At 39.7% G+C, this 17,953-nt stretch overlaps 1 protein-coding gene and 1 long non-coding RNA gene across 3 annotated transcripts; both read left to right on the top strand.

Moving 5' to 3' along the window:
• The first annotated feature begins 305 nt into the window (after window positions 1-305).
• LOC124301678 (uncharacterized) lies at window positions 306-1,041 on the top strand. The gene is made up of 2 exons (XR_006907535.1): window positions 306-508; window positions 888-1,041. It is a non-coding gene; the product is annotated as an uncharacterized LOC124301678 (long non-coding RNA).
• Window positions 1,042-1,558: 517 nt separating this feature from the next.
• LOC124301673 (L-threonine ammonia-lyase-like) lies at window positions 1,559-6,006 on the top strand. 2 transcript variants are annotated; one of them, XM_046757041.1, is made up of 6 exons: window positions 1,559-1,642; window positions 3,209-3,328; window positions 3,434-3,792; window positions 3,872-4,034; window positions 4,356-4,648; window positions 5,196-6,006. In XM_046757041.1, exons 1-6 carry the CDS (start codon window positions 1,607-1,609, stop codon window positions 5,560-5,562), a joined length of 1,338 nt encoding a protein of 445 aa, XP_046612997.1. In that variant the 5' UTR covers window positions 1,559-1,606; the 3' UTR covers window positions 5,563-6,006. The 2 variants fall into 2 exon arrangements, with proteins under 2 accessions (XP_046612997.1, XP_046612996.1); XM_046757040.1 differs by lacking the exon at window positions 1,559-1,642 and adding an exon at window positions 2,276-2,423.
• Window positions 6,007-17,953: the final 11,947 nt, after the last annotated feature.

Raw genomic sequence — 17,953 nt, 5'->3', positions numbered from 1 at the left:
ATAATTTATACTAAAAAACCATCGATGTAGACTTCAAAATGGCCACCCATCATTACCGTGCAGTACCCTAGGCAATCATGAAATGCACCAGTAATATTTAACACGTGTTGTAGTAACATGTTCGCAAGGATTTCGGTGATTTTTCCTTCGAGTTCGACATGGTTCGCGATGCGACCTTCCGTGTGCGAACGGTTCGTTAAGGGGGAAACCCAGTTTAGACCGATCGAAAAATCGTCTGTTTTTTTATTGCATGAATCGTTAGTATAACTATTCAAGAATATGTGGTCAAAATTTCGAAGCAAAATTCCCATTAGTTCGAATGCAATGAGCACTTAAGTGACCGCCCGTCGGTTCTGTGAAGAAGCGCACGGTAATTACAACGGAGCGGTCGCCCAGACCCTTCTTTTCCAGCTACCTGCCTCAATACCGCTGTACTATTGAATAATAGAATGACGCATATGAGCAAGAAGAGGGATTGCTATATGATGCTGGTATAGCTGATTAACCGGTGAGCATTTTTTATAATTAATTATTGCCTTGAATTTCTCGTTTTCGCTACATTTTATTTCAAACGCGTTTTTCTCGAAACGACGTTTTTTCGACTTGCGTACATTCTAGCTCGAAAAGTTATTGATCAATCGTTCTGAAATTTGGTTTAGATATTCTTTATTCAATTCCACGTGATATGAAACTAATTCGGGGATTACATTGTTATTAAAAATATATGTTTTTATGCAAGAAAGATGAAAAAATATAGTATAAAAACATGACATTGTGTTCAAACACCTCCAAAACATGCAATTTTCAATTTGTTTGATCAAAATTAGGTTCATATTCTCAGAAAATATGTTTCTAATGAAAAAAAAAAAAAATCCTGACGATTACAGATAAAAATTGCGACGTCAGGGATGTACGCAAGCCAAATGCTCGGATGGCAATCGCCCATGGACTGCACGCGGTAACTCCACTATTTCCGGCGGAAATCATTTGAAAAAATTTCAAAGTGTACTTGAAAACATAAATAAAATATCCTCCAGGTTTGAACATTTTGCGATTATTCCTTTCTGGTTAAAAAAAATCATGAAAAACAGCAAAATTTCGACCTCATAAACCGGTTTCCCCCCTTAAGGAAATTTACCGAGTATTATGATTCACACAATGATGCAGCAATGATTATAGTCAAATTCGATCCAGAATGTGCATTCTGGCAATGAAATTTATTCACCCTCTTGAAAACCAGCAAATCTTTACGGTATTACAGATTTGTCGCTGTAAAATGTCAGCACGAAACAATTAGTAGGTGAATATTCGATGATCAAGTAAGAGCCACTTGAGCTTATATTTAAGATAGATTTAAGATCTACACATTTGGATGGGGTCAAAGCTGGATCATCTATACATGTGCGATGACCGAATTTCAACTAATCATTACAGCGAGACTTACAGAATAGTGCAATGTGGTTTCTTTCCAGTTTTTTCTGGCTAGATATCGGAGAGCGAGGTCATTGATTCGTAGTCGTTGGTTGGATTGCGTTTTTTCATTGAGTCACTGACTGAGGTCCGGCGAGAGTGACTGTTTCAATTTTACTCTGACCACTGTATAAGAATGGAGCACAGAAAAATTTGGCGCCAGGCTAATGTGGTAAGTGGACGTGACCCTTATAATCAGACGATTTCTAACGGTTTGCAAACAGCGTTTATAGTGTAATGGAAATTTTCCGTGCTCGCTTATTATTCCACAAATAATTCTTCTCAGCGAATTTATCTCCATCCACGTGTTTGCTTACATATTCACGATCAATCGTTATCATAATTACTGGAAATCTCGTCTCCGTTCGATCAAGTCGCGACTTTTCACTGTAGTTGAAAAAAAACACGCGTTGAGCCCGAGAATTTTGTGGCGGATTTTCGAAAAAAGTGCTGACAGTAAACCGTGTTGCGAAATAATGGTTGATAAGGTCAAAGTCGATGCTGCGGTGGTGAGGCGTGTCGAGGCTATGTATACGTATATATATAATGAAAATGTTCCGTCCGAGAAACAGCCGACGACGATAAGTGACCGCCACGTGACACAGCACGTGCTGTTGCCGAGTGGAGGAAGTAACCCGCCCCCATCCGTAAGTGCAGCAGTAGTAAAGTTGCTCGACAAGAGGAGACTCGAGCTTAAGGTCACAAGGTTCGCGATTATATTCGTCGGAGGCAATTTTCCATAAAACACGTATCCCGCGCAGTATCTCGTCTGAAGTTCAGGTTATTAGTTGTTAAATAGCGTAATTAAAGTTTACCTACGAAGATTGAAAATAAGGTGCGAGATGAGGGATTTGAATAAGCTTCCAAGTCAGCCTCTTAACTTGTTTGCTTCAAATGGAGTTAACAAGAGTTACTCGAGCACTAGCAACATTTCCGTCTCCTCGATTTCTACGGTAAGTTATCTAATTCCCTTATAATCTTCATCAAACTCTACTGTAGGGCGAGGGCGTTACACGGGATAATTTAGGATTGAATTTTATGTTCAAGTTCCGTACCTTGTGAAAAATTGAAGTAAATAATTTCATCCATCACGCACTCGTTTTGAACAATGCACTTTGATCGGTTGTCACATCTTCGAACGCGAATTAACATTACCAATAATGGGTTTTCGATTTATCGGTTTCACGAAAGTTTAACACAGTTAAAAAGTATAACACTGAGATTCATATTTCACAAAGTATTGCAAACAAAAAAAAATGAAATTACATTGAATAATAACGACAGTCCTGTGACTGTTTCAATGACTAACGTTCAGGCATTCGATACTTTTTGTGATTCACATCCATATTCCAAGGTTGACGACATTAACCGATTCTGCGAATTTATCATAGCAACATTTATCACAGAGTTGATCTTGAAGACCAACAACGTGAATCGTAGACTTTTAGCAAAGAGAGACGGGTGTAAGTATCGATTAACGGTTTTTTGACTCAGCATGAACCTTTGACCCAATATACGCGCGTTATCAGTAACGAGCGTTGAGTCATTGAGTCAATATGTGCGGTGACAAAAGACTATCGACGTTCCGTATCCTATCATAATAGGGAGATATCGCACAGCAGGAGTATTTATGTAAAATCAAGGAACTGAAGAATTAGTACCTGAATATTGCTTGGCCTTATCGCAGTAGCTCAATGGTTTCACGCCCGCATATACGTACAACGATTTGATTTTACAGGGAGATGAGTCAGTCTTTGACCCTTACTGCGTCGAAGGAAATCCGCAAAAAATTACCTGCGAAGACGTGACCTCAGCCGCGTTCAAAATCAAGTCGGGGATAATCAACACACCATGTGCGGTATGTAAATATCACTGTATATCGAGCAATCGGAAGTCTTCGATTCGCTTCCAATTGCACAAACATCATTTTTCATTACACTCACCCGAAACCTCCGTCGAACAGAGATCCCGGCTGTCGGACTCCATGGGCATGGAGCTGTACCTGAAGAAGGACTTCCTGCAAACCACGGGAAGCTTCAAGGAGCGAGGCGCTCTCTACGCTTTGCTGATGCTCTCCGACGAGCAGAAACGTAACGGAGTGATATCGGCCTCCCTGGGCAACCATGCCTTGGCACTTTGCTACCATGGGGCAAAACTTGGAATACCGGTGACAGTCGTGATGCCGGCTGTGGCGCCGATCATGAAAATCGCGGCGTGCAAACAGCACGGCGCAACGGTCGTCGTCCAGGGTTCGGACATGGGTGAGGCCAAGCAGAACGCCATGCAGATCGGCAAGGAAAAGGGCCTCGTCTACATCAACGGGTAGGAACAATATTCCCGACTCAGTTTGGCGTCTATGTCCACTGTCACAAGTGTGATATGCGGTCTTTCCCTCCTCCAGCTACGATCATCCGCATATCATGGCCGGTCAAGGAACATTGGGATTGGAGGTCGTGGAGCAGGTTCCAGATATCGATGCCGTTGTCGTTCCCGTCGGAGGAGGAGGTCTGATCGCCGGTGTTGCACTAGCGATAAAAACTCTGCATCCGCATGTGAAAGTTATAGTAAGAATCGGAAGAATCAGAAGCATTAATTCCAACGTATCCTCAAATACTGTATAACAGAGTAGTTCCTTATTTGACATTTTTTTTTTTTTATAATGAACCACTCGAAATATATGTGATAAATACTAAAAGAAATTGGTGGAAGTAGGAAAATATTGTGACTTCTAAATATTTTCCTACTTTCTCTGGGTTTTACGGCGAATTTTTCGAGTGACACGTTAAAAAGAGAAAAAAAAGTTAAAAATTAATGAAACTGTATAATTCTTTCTCTCCAAAAGGCCTCTCAGAACCGTTTTTTCACTTTTCACCGATTTTTCCCAGGGCGTCGAGTCCCACAGGTGCGCAAGTTTCACGGCAGCCCGGGCAGCCGGTCGTCCAACTTACACACCAATCGAATCGACTCTAGCCGATGGTCTGGCCGTTCCTATGGTTGGCTACAACGCCTTCGTTACTGCCGATCCGCTGATTGACAAGCTAGTCGTCGTCAAGGAGGAGTGGATCGCCATAGCGATCTTGAAGTTGGTCGAAAATGAGAAGTGCATAGTCGAGGGTGCCGGAGCTACGGGATTGGCCGCCATTCTCGCAGGACAGCTCGACGAACTGAAAGGAAAAAGGTGAGGTGACACCATTTGAGTTCGCAACCAAAGATTCCAACATCTCTCAAGCAGCTCATTAGGAAAGTAACGGCTCAGTTCCTCCAACGAAGAGCTGAACGATGTTCCGATCGCCATCGTTTCAAATGCCACACCAACTTAGTAGTTTCGTAACTCATGAAACAATTTTGTACGATTTTACGAGCTCTTGGAATGTGATTTCTTGTAGTTCGAACGCATAACGTTCCTGACAGTACCCGTAAGACCTTTTCTCCTGGGACTCCGGTTTTCCCGTTTTCTGATACGCGATTCCGCAGGAAGATGGTAGGTATACGGCAAGGAGTAGCGATCCTTGAGAAACAACGAAGCATGGGGGTGGTGGTTCTTCGTCAGTCGTTCCATCCAGAGTTCGCGCGTCATTCCGTCGTCGTTTCCGGGCGTCGTTACGTAACGACCCGAAACGAAGTATAATCGTAAAAGTTAATTAACCGTTAAACGGGCCATCCCTTAGCCCGCACCTCTTCGAGGGCGTTGCCGCCTCACCTACACCGGTTAAAATCTGTTTTAGAGTGGTCCTCCCCCTCTGCGGTGGCAACATAGATACGACGATTCTGGGTAGGTGCCTGGAGCGCGGACTTGCCGCCGAGGGTCGCCTCCTCAAGTTCACAGTGACGGTGTCCGACCGTCCAGGAGGGATCTCCGAGCTCGGCAAGATGGTCGCCGACATCGGGGTGTCCATAAAAGACATCATGCACGAGCGGGCCTGGATCATGTCGGACATATTCAGCGTCGAGGTCAAGGTCGTATGCGAGACCAGGGACGCCCATCACGCCCGACAGCTACAGGAAATGCTCTACAAGAACTACAGGAGGGTTGTTTTTGGCAACAGTTCCGAATTTTCAAACGGTGACGATCAATCCTTCACAGGGTGCTAGATTGTAAACCAGTTATGACGCTACCGCATTAGATTAAATGCGTTCAATCCGCGTTCAAACCGAAATCAAGATTAACCATCGATAGTTCTTGAATCGCCTTAGACTGAAACGACATTGAGGAAGTGTATTATCGAAAAATGACTTAGCGTTGCAACTGAATTATTTCTCTCGACGTTGACTCTAGATGATATTTTCAACGCTTACTTTAACTGATCGTGGATAAAAGAAGGCAACTCGTTTAGTTGTGTGAACATTGTAATGTGTAACTTTTATTTATTCCTATTTCTGATCTTGTGGTTATGGGCCAAACGTTTCTTTATATATTATACACCTACCTATAGTTCGCATAGCTGTAACGAAAGATAAAATTGTTAATCAATGATTCTGGGTATTATACATGGGGTATCTGGGTAAAAGTTTTGTTAATAAAGAATGTTTGATTAGTATTGCGGTTTTATACTTAAAAATTGATAGCCTATACTCCTTGAAAATGTGAAAAGGGGGTTTCTTTCTGTGGTAAAAAACCTCGGCAGGGGATCTGAGTTTAATCCTAGATCCAAGAAAATGGTGGCTAGAGAAAATCTCTCCGATAAAAATCCCCGCAGGATAAAATCACCTATGACAGAAAAAACAAAAAAAAAAAAATGAAAAAATAAAAAAACCGATTAAATTAAATTGACGAGAAAAATATAAAATTCTGCAGTGAGAATTTTTTCAATGGGGGATTTTTTCAGGGGAGATTTTTAAAGAGGATATTGTGGATGGTAAGCAAGAAAATTAATGCTGGCTACCATCCAACCTTGGATCGTTTAATAAGTCGAAGACGATGATCGGGGTCCCCGAGTAAGGCGGGGGAGAATTGGCTGAGTCGTAATAAATGTCATGGCGACTTTTGGTCGGGACATTGAATTAAACGAGTTTCAGCTACCGGTTACATTTCCTGAGGGGCAACCTGCGGAGCGGGGAAACCAGAAGCTTGGTGATTTCGGTCACGTCGAGCCTTCTGGGTGCTGCGCAGCCAGCGCTCGTCGCTCCGACTTGGAACAACCCGCACATCCTCTGACACGCTACATTTAACGTCGAACGAACTTCGTATCATAATTGGATGTATTAAATCCTGATGCCCGTGACAAGCTGGGATTAGTGCTTGCTCGATTGTGCCCCGACACCGCTGCCGACAAACTCGTCGCGCATCTCGCCAGCTTAATTCGTCGTTATACCGAAACGCAGCTTGGCGGAACAACTGGCAGTCAAGCTCTGAATTTTTTACTTCCTACATTAACAAGGATCCCAGGTCAATCCCTCTGAATGGTTTTTTTTTTTTCATTTATAACATGTTATGGTAGACTGAAAACTGAGCGACCAAGAATAAATCAGGACATCAAAAGTGTGAAGAAAAAAGCTGAGGGTGTGCAAATAATTTGAAATCACAAATCGAATAGTGATACTTTTTTTAGCAATATCCTATGAATATGTAATTTAATTCGGTTGTTCACAATAATGAACATTGATCGAATCACCGCGTTCATCAAACTCTCACTGTCGGCCCAAGGAGCAAAAGCAGCGACTATTTTCTAGGTTGAGCTAGGACTCAAATAAGGCCGTAGGCCGTAATCCAGTGGTGTGAGGTCAGAGGACCGCGCGGGCCACTGTATGGTAGGACTTCCCCTGCCGATCCAGCGATCAGGGAATTCTTGGTCGAGGTATTCCCTTACTCGTTGCGTAAAATGTGGTGGCGCCCTATCCTATTGGAACCATACTCTGGGACCCTGAAAAATACAGTCAAAGAATAATATTCATATTATTATGAACGAAGTTCGTATCATTATTTCAACTTTTTATTTTTCAATTGTAATGAGTAATTGTTGAAATAATTCAATTGACGATGAATTGAATCATGATGATGATTTTACTGTTAATATTACTGTCAGAATCTTGGAAAACCGAAGCTTCGGGTAACTGCACTGAGATTTGAACCCAGGTCCTCTCGACTTCCTGTCAACTGCTCTGCAACCAGTGTTGGGCCTAATCGATAGGATTTGATTTACGAATTACAATTGTAATTTATAATTGAAAGAATTAAGATCGCAGTCTACAATTGCCTCGCAAAATCATATTGAGCCCATTTTATAATTTTAATCAGTTCGACAAATATTGTCAATTACTTTGGCCATCGTGATTTTCATAAACTTCTTAGTCAATATGGGGGACCACGATCTTACATTATTATCAATAATTTCATTACTGTTATCATCATCATCATTAATAGTATTATTTATAATCTACCTAGGTACAACTTGAATAAATTGTACTTACGTCCCCGTCAATCGCTCTGATTGCAGGTATAATCTGCTCCCTGAGTAACTGCAAATATCTTTCCCCATTGAGATTTCCTTCGATGAAAAACGGCCCGATAATGTGGCCGTCGACAACACCCACCCAAATGTTCACCTTGACAGGGTACTGTGTTCGATTTCCAAGGAAAACATAGGGATTATGTTGGGACCACGCTCTTGTATTCTGCCTATTCGGCATTCCCACTAAAAACACCGTGCTCTCGTCACTGAAGCACACTCCAAGCCCCGTATTTTGATCATAAGTGTTCATCATCTGTTCGCAAAATATGAGGCGTCGTCCTGCATCGCCAGGCAGAAGCTCTTGGTGTTTCTGCAGCTTGTACGCTTTGTATCCCACCGCGCGCAATACATTTATCATTTACTTTTTTAATAAAAAAATGTACAACCCTGTTCTTTATAAAGTAAAATTTTTATTGAGTATTGTTCGCGATTGATTTGCGGAAAGATGCAACGATTACATGTCAATAACTCGTCCAGATTGAACGCTATATTCATTTGTTCGTCGTTACCATACAGCAACCACAAATCAACAGGTGGTTTTGCATTATTACGGCGTCTATTCGCGATCGAAGCGTTGTTTACTTCAGTATGCAATAATTGAATCTGCTTTCCAATTTAGTACTGTCAAAAATGCCGAATTGTAAATTCAGTGTTGAAGAAAAAGTGGCTATTTTGAGACAACGTTACGAGGCAGCGAGTTATCGACTCATTTCACGGCATCGTACCCAAATCGCCCGATCCCATCGCATAATACGATACGTAAAATTGTAATACGGTTCGAACAAAAAGGAAGTGTCGATGGAAGAACAGTGAAGGTGTCGCAGCCGAACAGAAATACAAGTTATGAGACAAAATTAGCGATATGTTTGTGTGCCGAAGAAGATCCGATGAAACCTGCAAGCCGTATCGCTCAAGAGATAAGAATTTCAAAATTTTTGGTAAGAAATGTATTGCGTGTGGTGGAATACAAAGCGTACAAGCGTACAATCACGGCACGTTTCAAATTATTGTGTTATTTAATGCAATGCGAAAATAAAAGTGATATTATGAGCCACACTATCATCAAATGTGGATTTCAGAACATACATGCAGAATTCTTTCGCGGAAAATTTGTCGCAAGGTAAGTAAATGCACGAAACATATGAGATATTCTTTCAAATTCATTTTAATTTTCACTACGTATTTATTTTTAGGATTATCGTATTACTAACAATACGATGATCAATTAATTAAACATTTATAGGGTATAAACTATTCCAAAGCCATCATGTTCAGGAGGTCGTTGAAATTCATGATGAAGCTAGTGGAGAACGAATCGTCCGTGGGAAACTAATACCACAGACGAAAGTACATAATCCGCCGTACGAAGTGAAATCAGAGGTATGTATTAATTATGAGATAAATGTATGTATGTAATATTTATTGATCCCCTTGGGGTTACAAGGACTTCCCTTTTCCTCTTCCTTTACAATATTTTTACATGTTTTCTTAACCTATTCTTACCCTATTCTCACTTCCTACCTTATCCTTACTTAATTTCTAATTGCCTGTGCCCTGTGCCATTGCCTTGCCATTCCCTTACTTTCCCTCTCATCCTTTTCTTATTTTTTATCCTTATCTTCACTTAACCTTATCCTATTTTACCTTATTCTATTTTACTAAATCGTCCTTATCCTAATGACTCGACTTCCATTTCCCATTCATCTCTCACTCTTTCATTCTCTTGTACATCCCTGATCCTTTCCAATTCTCTCATCCAGACTTCTCCCACCCCCTCCGCACCTAACATCTCCCTCACCACTTCCTGCCAGCTTTCCTCCCTTCTATCCCAGCCTACGCACCTTTCCCATACGTGCTCCCATGTTTCCTCCTCCCCCCCGCACACCCTACACCTTCTCTTTTCCTCTTCTTCCCAGTATCTTGCCTCCTTCATCTCGTTTCCTAATCTAAATCTTGCCACCCTTGTCCACCTGCTTTCTCCCCATCCCTTTCCCAGATATCCTGGTATCCCTTCTCCTTTCACTAGCCTGTACCATCTGTTGTACCTCGATTCCCTTATTTTCTCCCACCTCTCTTTTCTCTGTTCTTCCCTCTCTCTCTCCTCTATTTCCCTAAACTCCATTTCGCCCCTCTCCCTTCTCGCGACTACCTCTCTACTCTCTGCTCCCCTTTCGGCAAAGAAACTTTCCCTTTCTCTTTCCCACCTCGATCCCTGCCTCCCAGCTTCTGCCTTCTCCCTTATCTCTTCCCAGCATCTCCTAGCTAACTCGCTACCCTCCACTCTCTCCAGCTTCCTTTCAAAATTCCATGCCCATCTCCCTGCCCTAATCCTTAGCTTCTCCCTCTGTAGTTCCTCCCTTACTAGATATCCCGGTGTTCTCCCATCCACTCCTAATGTCCATCTCAAAAATCTATCCTGTACCGCCTCGACCGCCCTCCTTTCCCTCCACCCCCCTATCTCCGATGCATACTCTATTACCGTCCATACTAGCCTGTCAAATAACCAAATCCTTTTTTCCCAATCCCTCCCAAAGCTTCTTTTTCCTATTCCCCATACCTGCCTCATTACTACCCCTGCTTTCCGTACTCTCTCTTTCACCTGTGCTTCCTGTCCCCCATTGCACTTGACTCTATACCCTAGATAGCTGAACTCTTTCACCTCCTCTATCTTTTTCCCTTTCCATCTCCAATCTATGTTTTTCCTTCTACCGCCCCTTTCCTAAATCTCATAATCTTTGATTTTCCTACATTTACCGTCAGCCTTTTCCTATCCACATACCTTTCTAACTTCCTAATCATTACCTGCATTTCCTCTTCACTTTCCGCTAGTAACACTATATCATCCGCATAAGCTAACGTGCATACCCTGCCGCCGGCTAACTCCACCCCCCCAACCCTTCTCCCTCTCCCTATTTCCTCTTCTAAGTCCGCCAGCAGCAGGTTGAACACATGCGGACTGAGCGAACATCCCTGCCTTAGCCCCCTCGCTGTCCAGAACGCCTCTCCTACCTTTCCCCCGCTCCTCACTCGACTCTTTGTTTCTTTGTAAATTTCCTCTATCCTTACCCTTAGCCCTTCCCTCACCCCTCACCTTTCCATAGTCTCCCACAGCACCTTCCTGTTCACTAAATCGAACGCCGCTTTCAAGTCCACAAAGAACGCCACCATCTTTCCCTTATCCTTTCCCACCTGCCTATTGAATCAATAATTAAGTACATATATATTGTCAATTGTACCCATGCCTTTTCTGAAACCCGTTTGGTTTTGCGGTATCAAGCCCTTTTCCTCTAACTCTCTTTCTAGCCTATCCGCTAATGCCATCGCATACACCTTATATAGAGTTGGCATCAAAGTCACCCCCCTATACTCTTCTACCCTTTTCCCCTCCCCCTTCTTAACTATCGGCGCTATCAATCCCTCCCTCCAATCCTCTGGCCAGCCCTCCCCCACCCAAACTCTGTTACATGTTTTCCATATCCACTGCTCCATTTCCTCCCCCCCCCATACCGCCATACCTCGCTAACTATTCCATCCCCCCCTGGTGCCTTTCCATCCCTCAGCTTTCCAATCACCTTTTTAATCCTTTCCCTCTGCAGCTTTCCTTCCCCGTCCCCCTTCCTATTTACCGTCTCCCCGCCTTCTGTTACCTTGCTTTCTACCCCGCCTAATAATCCCATGAAATACTCCCTCCACTCCTGATCTCCTATTTCTTCATTCACCCTCTTCCACTTCTTTCTTTCCCCATTAACCATCTCCCATACCTTGCTTTCTGTCCTTGCTTCCGCTGCTTCTTTTATGAATCCCTCATTTTCTTTCTCTTTCCTCTCCTCGCATATTCCCTTCTTTCCTTTCTATACGCGTCCCCTTCCCCCTCCCCCTTTCTCCATTTCCTTAGACTCTGCCTAACTTGCGCTTTTTTTCGCCTACATTCCTCATCCCACCATCCCTTCTTCGCTTCCCTCCCCCTCCCTCCTACATCTGAGGCTCGTCTAAACTCCCTTATTCTTATCTCTATCTCTTTACCTACATCCAATTCTCCTATCTCCTCCCATTTGACTTCTGTTCTAAACCTCATCCTACCCTCCTCCGTCCAGTCTCCTCTACTAGTCCCCCCTACTCTTTTTCCCTTCCTTGTCCTAGCCACTGCCCCCCTCAACCACACTTTTACCGGGTGATGATCCGAGTCAACCCTGTAACGATATTACATGCGAGTCACATAGAATATAAAGTAATTCGTATGTACGCGCCTTAAGCACATACAACGTTTCAAAATAAAGGGCAAACGCTTAACTCTAGGTGTCACGTCGGTCAAGATCACCTATCCGGTGAAATAAGTGTAACTCTCTCTCTCTGCGAGCCGGGGTCGAAGCGAACGGTCGATATAAAGTCTAGTCCTGTCATATTCACATTCTTATAATTTCGTTAACATTTGGGAAAACAAAACAAGTAAAAAAAAAAAAAAAAAAAAAAAGGGAAACAAAAAAAAAAAAATTAAGACGACGATTCATACCAGAAGTGTAACCCAACGCAATCCGAATCTTTCGGAGCCTGTGAGCCTAAAGAACAAATCCAAATATCTGATCGACGAACGACCACGCAGTATAATCGGTGAAGACCGATTCTATAAAAGGAATATCAAAGAACTTCAACATCCATGATCATCTACGGAGCCGTTAGGCCACCTCTCTTCATCAGAGATATTCCGAGCTAAGTCATCTTTTCATTACTGATTTGTAGGTGGATTGTGCCACAAATCTGTAATAGCCTTCTTAAGTCAGTATTTTATATCTTCGTCTGTTAACTTTATTGTAATCTCACCATAATTTAGAGTCCTTTGTCAGTAGATTCATTCTTTCACTAGAATCATTTTTAAATTTGAAGCATAAAGGAAAAGAGAGCCAGTCTTTCGTTAATGTGGTACAAAAATTTTACCAGAATAATTATATACAAAACGTCGGTAATCGCATTGAGTAATTTTAACGTGTGAATGAAAGAGTGAATGAGATTTTCTATGATTGCCTGTTCTTTTAAAAGGTTATACCAAAACTCAATAAATCTGTGTTCTACATTGTTTCCTCCTGATTTAATGTATTTTGTTTATTGAATATATCTAGATTTCTAATATAACATAAAATCAAAACGTATCGGTTGAACCTCAAAAAAAAAAACCGTTACAAAATGGCGCCCGAACATAAAGTTTAGACATAAAGAAAGTAAACATAGGATTAAATTTGAAACTTCGTCGTTGAATGTTTGTATGATTGACCTTAGGTAGTAATTGTAAGAAACATATATTACGCGATAAATAGAAATATAAGAATTTCAAAAGTACATGGCACCAACGATTAAAAGAACACCTGTTAAAACTAGGTCAAGGATCACAAATAAACCAAGGAGGTCAGAACCTGACATATCAAAAGCAGGCAATAGTCAAATACGAAATAATACAGGCGAGATGGAGGGAGAACTGGAGCGTTTGAAGGAGGAAATGGCGAGTTTCGCGGGTTTACGAAATACGATTGAACAGCTACAGGCACAACAAGCAACTAACGCACAGCTGGCAAACGAAGTCGCATTGTTGAAGCTCCAGAACGAACAACAAAGACAGGCTCTTCAACAGATACAGAATCCAGTTCAACAACCAGTTACCAATAACGATCAAATATCGGTGAGTGAGTTAATAGTAAGTTTGCAACGAAGTCACATTGATGCCAAAGCTCCCGAGTTTACAGATGAAGAAGTTATAAATCCTATTGAATATTTGGAAAATTTGGAAAATTATTTCAGGTTAAAATGTGTGAAGGAAGAGTGTAAATTGTCGATAGTCGAAAGTAAATTATCAGGTAGAGCAAAAATATGGTGGGAAGCGAGTAAAGAAACTATCAACACGTATAATGATTTTAAAGAAGCCTTTAAAAATAAATTTTATTCCATTCCAATCCAAGTTAAAGTCAAAACAAAGTGGAGTTCAAGACGGTATAATCAACAGGATGGTTCACTTCAAACATATTTTTTTAAACAGCTTAAGGAAGCAAAATACCTATTACCGAAACTAGACCAGTTCGAAATAAACTATACCATTATCCAACAATTACCATATAAAATTCGTGATACTCTAGCAACTGTGAATATGGCGGATACAAAAATAATAGAACAAGCTTTATCGCAATTAGATGTAAATTATGAAGAAAGAAACAATAATAAACACAAATATCAAAATCAAAGTAACAACAATCAAGTGAATAATGTAAACAACATGCAAATTCAACATAAACAACAGCAACAGATAAATAATACAAGTAGGCAACAAAATTATCCAAATGCTGCAAACAACTTTTATCAAAATCCTCAATTTGGTACAAACTTATCACCATGGCAATATCAACCGCAAGTTCAAGCATCAACAAGCAACCAAATGAATTTACCAAACGTCAATTATCCACCACCTTATTTCTCAGGAACCAATAATCAGATACAGTCATTACAAACTCAAATGCAAACTAACACCAATAATTTACAAACCAGTCCAAATAGAAATTTAAACTAATAAACAGCTCGATGTGTATAAGTCCGACATCGAGTTGGGATTATGCAAATTTAGTTGAGGACTTAATGCACGAAATTGGTGATGCTGAAGAAAAAATTGAAAGAGTAAAACAAAACTTATCGAATGGTCCAAATGTAGTAATAAATGTGTTAAATTATCGAATGGTAGCTTTATTTGATTCAGGAAGCCAAGTAACATGTATGTCTGAAAAAGTATATAAATCTCTCAAAGGTAATCATAGTTTAAATGAACTACCAGTTACAAATGTAGTAGTTTTACCAGCAATTGGGAAAAAGCCCACAGCGGTTAAGCGACAAATTTTGGTTGATGTTCATATGGGATCGCAGAAAATCACAACAGCTTTTTTAATTATACCGCATCTGTCTAGTAGTGTGATTTTTGGTAACGATTGGCTTGATATTAATAAAGTAGTTTTAGATTACGGTCAGAAAACAATTAGTATTAAAGGTAAAGTAATAGCTCCACCACTTTTCTCATACGACCGGGAACCTGCGGAAAGGTTGAGCTCATTTGCACAAAACGCGAAAATATATATCAAAATTTTAAGAACTGAAGATTCAGAAAAAGAATATGAAAAAATAGGCAAAGAAATATTTAAAAAGAATTCAAAGAAAGAGAATAATAATGAAGAAAATAAAAATGATGATGAAGATATAAAAACAGTTTTTGAAAATATCACAACTAAAGATCCTGAATGTGATAATGATGATAAAATGTCAGAAACACATGAAAATGTGATGCAAATTGACAATGAATCTGATTGTGTAGAGGAGAATAAAATTGATGAAGAAACAGAAATAAATTTAAAATATATCTTTGTAGAAAATGATGAAATTGATAAAAATATTTTAGTAGATAAGGAAAATATATGTGTAGCAATAAGTGAATTTGATAAAATTGCATCGGTAGATCAAAGAGATAATCCGAGAAATAATGAATTAGAAAATCTAAATTTGATGTGTGTAAAAAATAATATAAAATGTAATGAATCTGTATTTCAAAATGTAAACGAACATGAACAAAATAACGCAGAAACAATAGAATCACAAGACCATAATTTTTACAAAAAGAATTTAGTTTGCCAGAAAACAGTAGAATCGGAAGATCACAATTTTTTTAAAGATAAATTGGATGAAAATATCGAATCAATTTTAATAGAACAAATTCAAGTAACAAGATCTCAAACAAATGATCAAAACTTTTTCGAATCTGTCCGGTCGATCGCGAATAATCTTATGGGTACAAGTGAAGAGCAAAAAGCTGAGCTGGAAAAATTGCTAATTAAATATGAAAAACTATTTTCAGAGAAAGCCGGATGTACAAACATTTATGAACACTCTATCAAATTACTAAAAGACAAGCCAATCGTTAAAAAATCATACCCGGTACCATTTAAACTTAGAGAAGCAGTAGATGCAGAGATAAAGAAAATGCTTCAAGCAGGAATTATAGAAAGATCAAATAGTCAATACTGCAATCCATTGCGAATAGTACAAAAGAGGGAGAATGGAGTGAGGTTATGTTTAGATGCCAGATATATAAATGACATAATTGAGTCTGATAACGAATGTCCACCACCAATAAATGAATTATTAAGAAAATATCATGGTGTAAAATACATGACATCTACTGATCTAACACATGGATATTGGCAAATCCCGCTAGAGAGAAATTCACGTCAATATACAGCTTTTTTACACGGTGGCACTTTATACCACTTTTGCAGAATTCCATTTGGTCTCAAGACGGCAGGAAGTGGATTCATACGTGCCCTAAATATGGCATTAGGTAATGAATTTACCTCCTTTCTGACTTGTTATATAGATGATCTTTTAATAACCTCAACTGATTTTGATTCTCATATGAAACACCTAAGCCTAATATTTGATCGTTTAATGAAACACAATTTTACACTTCGTCTAAATAAGTCACTTTTTTGTAAGAAGTCAATCGCATTTCTCGGATACGTTATAACACCTGAGGGAGTTAGTCCCAACCCAGACAAAATCAAGGTGATTAGAGAATTTCCAGTACCAACAAGTAAATTGATTTTACAACGATTTTTAGGAGCGTGTAACTTTTACCGGCAGTTTAGCATAAAATATTCGAACTATGTCACGCCCTTGAGAGATTTATTAACAGACAATACACCGTTTAGATGGACAGAGAAACATACGAAAGCATTTAAAAAGATAAAGGAAAGTTTTATAAACTGTGTAACCCTTAATCACTATTTACCTGGCGTCATATGTAGAGTACAAACAGACGCAAGCGATCTTGGAATAAGTGCGATTTTGTACCAAATTGATGAGGAAGATAACCATAAAATTATTTCACTTATAAGTAAATGTTTGTCGAAAGCAGAATTAAATTACACAACTACGGAAAAGGAATTACTGGCAATAATGTATGCATTAGATAAATTTAGAATTTGGTTAATTGGAAGTCCATTTGAAATAATAACAGATCATAAAGCATTAACTTTTATAAATACAGCACCGTTTTTAAGTCCACGATTATCACGATGGGTTGTAATCTTACAACAGTACACATTCACAGTCAAGCATTGCAAAGGAAAAGATAATGTGGTGGCAGATTTTTTCAGCCGAAATATCAACGGGAAACAAAGTACAAACGAACGTAACAAGTTACTAATAGCAAAAATAAACCAACTGCTAGTAGATAATGTAGAACTCGAACTAAACAAAATCGCATCTAAAACTATTAAAATGAATCCAACGTTGATAAGAAACCTGAAAAATTTAAAACAATTGCAAATAAAAGATGAGGAATTGAAAAATATCATAAATAAATGCAATACAGATTCATCTGATGGTTGTTACAAAGTACATGAAGACTTGTTGTTTTATAAAAGTAAATTCGATCAAAATTGGCGAGTAGTAATCCCACAAAGTATAGTAGATTTACTCGCAATTTCTGTACATGAAAAAATAGGTCATATGGGTGTATATAAAACATACCAATATATTAACAGATATTATTACTGGCGAAAAATGAGAGAAGGTATCAAAAAACGTATTCAAGCATGTGACACATGTCAAAGAACAAAGGCATTATCCTACAGCATGCAAGGAAAGTACAAGCAGGTAACAGCTGATCACCCGAACGAATTGACTACAATTGACTTCTATGGCCCTCTGCCGAGATCTATTGGGGGAGTCCAATATTTGTTAGTTGCAATAGATGCATTTTCAAAACTAGTTACGTTATACCCCATAAAACGAGCTACTACAACAATAGCATTAAATAAAATAATCAACGAGTACTTTAAAAACGTAGGAAAACCAAAAAGATTGCTATCCGACAATGGAACTCAATTCACAGCTGCTAGATGGAAAGTCGAATTAGAAAAACAAGGAGTAGAAGTTTGCTATTCATCAATTAGACACCCACAATCCAATCCTACTGAACGAGTGATGAGAGAACTGGGGAGATTTTTCCGTAC

This window comes from Neodiprion virginianus, chromosome 3 (assembly GCF_021901495.1).
Source record: "Neodiprion virginianus isolate iyNeoVirg1 chromosome 3, iyNeoVirg1.1, whole genome shotgun sequence".
NCBI lineage: Eukaryota > Metazoa > Arthropoda > Insecta > Hymenoptera > Diprionidae > Neodiprion > Neodiprion virginianus.
Note: the sequence above shows the minus strand (reverse complement) of the source record. Positions and strands in the feature narration are given on the sequence as shown.

Coding starts and splice junctions, on each gene's coding strand:
- LOC124301673 (XM_046757040.1), top strand. CDS start 2,313: ATGAGGGATTTGAATAAGCTTCCAAGTCAGCCTCTTAACTTGTTTGCT. Junction 3,329..3,433: donor TAATCAACACACCATGTGCG/GTATGTAAATAT, acceptor TCCGTCGAACAG/AGATCCCGGCTGTCGGACTC. Junction 4,035..4,355: donor ATCCGCATGTGAAAGTTATA/GTAAGAATCGGA, acceptor GATTTTTCCCAG/GGCGTCGAGTCCCACAGGTG.